General features: G+C 46.7%; 1 protein-coding gene across 2 annotated transcripts in view; it reads right to left on the minus strand.

Annotated features, from left to right (window-relative positions):
• LOC134459191 (tyrosine-protein phosphatase non-receptor type 4-like) overlaps positions 1-5,000 on the minus strand; it is a 127,476-nt gene that overhangs the window by 58,972 nt on the left and 63,504 nt on the right. For both annotated transcript variants that reach the window (XM_063211478.1, XM_063211477.1), the window contains exons 9-10: positions 3,728-3,815; positions 923-1,011 (exon numbers count right to left, since the gene is read on the minus strand). In XM_063211478.1, coding sequence (XP_063067548.1) covers positions 923-1,011; positions 3,728-3,815 — 177 coding nt within the window. The remainder of the gene's footprint in view (positions 1-922; positions 1,012-3,727; positions 3,816-5,000) is intronic.

A 5,000-nucleotide genomic window follows, 5' to 3' on the forward strand; every position in this document is an offset into this window, starting at 1 on the left:
TCTCTACTCTCTACTCTCCTCTTATTCTCAACAATCTCCCTTCCCCCTTAAAACTCTGTCCATTTTTTCAGTTAATCTCTAACTATTCTTCTATTGCTCTATTTATGCATCCATCCTTTCTCTCTCTCTGTCTGTCTGTCTCTAACTATTCTTCTATTGCTCTATTTATGCATCCATCCTTTCTCTCTCTCTGTCTGTCTGTCTCTCTCTCCATCTGTCTCTCATCCTGCTCTCAGCCCTAGTGGCTTTGAGACAGTATGATGTGCATAGGTCAACCACCCCACCCCTCTCTCTGCCTTCATCTCTCTCTCTCTCTATCTATCTCTCCTTCTCTCATCCCTTGTTCAGCCCTATGGCTGTTGAGGCAGGCTGATGTGCGTAGGCCAACACAGCACAAGCTGCAAAGCTAACAGAGAAGCCTAGCTGTCACAACACATCCGGGGCCCCCTATTACACATCATGACAGGACCTCTTTATTATGCTCATGCATGGGAACGTGTGTGTGTCTGTACGTGTGTGTGTGTGTGTGTGTGTGTGTGTGTACGTGTGTGTGTGTGTGTGTGTGTGTGTGTGTGTATGTGTGTGTCAGTCACACACAAAACCAACAAAGCGTATACAAATGTATGCACACATACACAAACACACAATGCTGGCAGTAGAACGCAGAAATATATAGGGCAAAGTGTGTGTACACATTGTGTGCGTGTGCTTGCTTGTGTATGTCAGTGTGTGTTAGTGTGATTCAGTGTACTGCATGTGTGTTTGCATCAGAGTGTCCCTAGGCCTTGATGTCCAGATACCGTGTCCGTGTAGGCATGAGAGCTTGGCGTGTGTGTGCGTGTGTATATGTGTGTGTGTGTGCATGTGTATATGTGTGTGTGTGTGCATGTGTGTGCGTGTGTGCATTGACGGGTGCACTCACCATGGAAAGTAGTTGATTCGTACCCTGTTCTTGTGAATGGCAATCCCAGCAGACATCACCCCAATTAAAATCTCAGTGCTACTCTGATCCTGGAGGAGAGCAGAGGGGAGACAGGGCAGACAGATAGACAGCACATGATGAGAATAAGGGATGGAGAGAGAGAGAGAGAGAGAGAGAGAGAGAGAGAGAGAGAGAGAGAGAGAGAGAGAGAGAGAGAGAGAGAGGAGGAGAGGGAGAGAGAGAGAGAGAGAGAGAGAGAGAGAGAGAGAGAGAGAGAGAGAGAGAGGGAGAGGGAGAGAGGGAGAGAGAGAGGAAGGAAGAGAGAAAGAGAGAGAAAGAAAGAGAGCACAAGGGAAATAAAGAGGGGGAGGGGTAGAAAGAAAGTTTGTGTGTGTGTGTGTGTGTGTGTGTGTGTGTGTGTGTGTGTGTGTGTGTGTGTGTGTGTGTGTGTGTGTGTGTGTGTGTGTGTGTGTGTGTGTGTGTGTGTCTATCAGAAAGAGATCCTGAATTACATAGTTATTGGATTGTATGCTATGTGTTTGTGTGTGTGTGTGGAGTGACTTATATTTGTGGACAGCAAAACAACTGGAATGTGGTGTGTGTGTGTGTGTGTGTGTGTGTGTGTGTGTGTGTGTGTGTGTGTGTGTGTGTGTGTGTGTGTGTGTGTGTGTGTGTGTGTGTGTGTGTGTGTGTGTGTGTGTGTGTGTGTGTGTGTGTGTGTGTGTGTGTGTGTGTGTTGTAGGAGCGAGGCCAATCGGGGGTATTTTCCCGCGTTCCACAGCCGCTATGCACATCCAGACTTGCCATGCACCACTCCAGCTGCATAGCTTCTGTCAAGTACATGTTAGCACCAGAATGACAGTGTGTGTGTGTGTGTGTGTGTGTGTGTGTGTGTGTGTGTGTGTGTGTGTGTGTGTGTGTGTGTGTGTGTGTGTGTGTGTGTGTGTGTGTGTGTGTGATACAGAATGAGCATGTGTTTAAGGTGTGTGTGTGTGTGTGTGTGTGTGTGTGTGTGTGTGTGTGTGTGTGTGTGTGTGTGTGTGTGTGTGTGTGTGTGTGTGTGTGTGTGTGTGTGTGTGTGTGTGTGTGTGTGTGTGTGTGTGTGTGTGTGTGTGTGTGTGTTACACATCATGTCCCTGCAGGTCTGTGGGACGCAGTGGAGACTACTCACCCTTGGATAGTGTAATATTCACCCTTGTATGGTTCAATACCACCCCGTACAGCTAGAGCTCCACTCACCCTTGCATAGTGCTAGCCTGACTCTCGCCAGGCCCTCGTGCATTTCTGCTCGGCTTCGTGAGCTCAGACGAGGGTCTGGAGGACCTTGGGATGCGCCCTGAACCAATCAGGATCGCAGGATTTTTAGAGATTTGACTTAGTCAAACTGTAACTGACCAAAGTTTAACACCCTTGCGTAGTAGCCAGGCCACGCCCTCCTAGTGACGCAACACCTTCAGCGTTACCTCTAGCAGAGAATCTCTAAGCTATGAGAAAGGTATCTACCATTGACTCCCATTATAGCCCCGTTGGCGAACGCAGCCAAGTGAAAGATGAATGGGAGCCTATTGGGCTAAATGGCTCAGCAGGAATTTGTGACGGTTCTGTTCTCTGGTTTGTAAAGATGTGTGCACATTCTGTACCTTATCATGGAAGTTGTATTAGAAGTGAAGTTAAAGGTTCCTGGCATGACTTTGTTCTCCCAAAGACGTGTTAGTTTTGTCCTGCAACACGCTAGCATTCGACTAATACATGCTGGCTGAGGAATCTCTGCAACTATTCACGACCAGAGCTGACGAGAGTCGTACTCTGACTGATCCTCGCAGAGACATCTACGGTCACACGCCTCAAACCCCCACCACCGTCCAACATGTTAATTGAAGGTGCCCAAATTCTTCAGGATGAGCGCTGCCATTTCCTTTACCCCATTAACACTTACCGCTTTTCTACCACCTTAAATGCAATAAATAACAGATGTCCGCAACAATTATAACTTTAAACACATCGACATCTGAAGTCAGACTTAAAACTAGCCTACAAAACAAAGAGAGACGTTCTTTTGGGACTAAGAAAATGTTTGATTTAAACTTCGGCACAGCCTCTCTGGCCTCGACCAGTAGCAAACTGAGGCAGGCGTGTTATCGGGGCTGTTTTGGAAACGTTATTAATTATCTTCTTAGTCAGACCAACATCTCGGTACGAGATTTGAAAGTCTATGATAATCAGGCAACTTGCATAGTGCAATTCCACCCCGTACAGCACTGATCCCACTAACCCTTGCATGCTGCAACTTCACCGTGTAGCATATAGCTTCAGTGTGCTACTTTTTTATTTTTTTTATTTTTTTATTTAGTTTAGTTCAACAGGGACCATGCACAATACACATTGATTACAGAAGTAAAAAGATGGCTTGTGCCAGATTATAGCTATATAGCTAATTTCCATCTGCAGTCCCTGGACAGGTAAAACAAATATAACTATATACTCGACCTTGCATAGTGTGATTCCACCCCGTAACGCGCTCCCAGTGTCTTACTGTATTCCCCCTTTCCTTAGTGTCCATACAGCACTCATGCCCTGTAAGGTAGAGCAACAGTGTACTACGCAGCTTGCATAATACAATTGTGGCAGTCATGGGTAAGCGGTTGGGGCGTCAGATAGCTCCTTTTGCGGGGCTGCCCCCTTGCACGGGTGAGGGATAAATGCAATTTTGTTGTGTGCAGTGCACACTTGTGTGCTGTGGAGTGCTGTGTCACAATGACAATGGGAGTTGGAGTTTCCAAGTTGGGCTGGTTAGGTAGTACTCACCCTTGCATAGTGCAATTCCACCCCGTACAGCTCCAGTGTCCGTGCCGTGTTCAGATAGTTATACTCAGCCTCCGCCGGAGTAACACCACTAGAAGAAAGAGAGAAGAACGCCTTTAATGAAGATTTTCATTAAAGATATTGTTACTACATTACATTTGGCAGACACTTTTTCACAGACATATAATCGAGGACATACTCATAGCCTTCACAACACTTGCAGATAGATGCAAAATGCACAAGAAACATACAGAACCATGAGTGCAGATGCCAAGTAGGGTCAGTTTTTCTTTAGTTCATTAGCACCGGGTAAAATAGAGCACACCCACAGAGAGAGATTTAACACTCTTGTATGAGACCATAATGAAATCATTTCAAAATACCGAATCAACCACAACGCTTAACATTCCCCGATGGATAACAATCTATCATCCCTCTACAACACATTTACAGTGAAACCACACTCCCATCGCAGCAGCAGTGATATGACAGCACTGACATGCACGAAGCTTAACATTCCCCAGAGTATCACAGCACCCCAGTACAACCACACTCCCATAGCAGCAGGGATGCGACAGCACTGACATGAAGAAATGGAGAAGTAGAGATCGGGAGACAGCAAAGGAGACGCAGACAGGAAAAGATGGGGAGGAAAAGGAGAGAAATTAAGGAAAGAAGGTGTGGGTGGGCAGAGATACAAAGAAAAGAGTGGGCACACAGAGAGAGAGAGAGAGAGATGTGTTTTTATGTTCGTTTATTTATTCATATGCAGTAGAGCTGATGACCCCTTCATCATTTCACTACATGTAAAATGTATGTGACAAATAAAAGCACTTGGCTGGCTAGAGATAGAGAGATAGTGTGGAAGAGAGAGAGAGAGAGACAGAGAGAGAGAGAGAGAGAGAGAGAGAGAGAGAGAGAGAGAGAGAGAGAGAGAGAGAGAGAGAGAGAGAGAGAGAGAGAGAGAGAGAGAGAGAGAGAGAGAGAGAGAGAGAGAGAGAGAGAGAGAGAGAGAGAGAGAGAGAGAGAAGGATGAAGGGGCGAAACAGGGGAAGAGGGAGAGGGGAAGAGGAAGAGAGGAAATGAAAGAGTATGTGTGTGTGTGTGTGTGTGTGTGGGGGGGGTGCAGTCAATAAGCTCTGCAGCAGGTAAATGAGTGACAAGAGGCCAGCTGAGGGCATGAACAGCACGGGCACTTCGGGGCATACTGCTCCTGTGTGTGTGTGTGTGTGTGTGTGTGCTCGTGTGTGTGCTCGTGTGTGTGCTCGTGTGTGTG

Source organism: Engraulis encrasicolus, chromosome 12 (assembly GCF_034702125.1).
Source record: "Engraulis encrasicolus isolate BLACKSEA-1 chromosome 12, IST_EnEncr_1.0, whole genome shotgun sequence".
In the NCBI taxonomy this organism is placed as follows: Eukaryota; Metazoa; Chordata; class Actinopteri; order Clupeiformes; family Engraulidae; genus Engraulis; species Engraulis encrasicolus.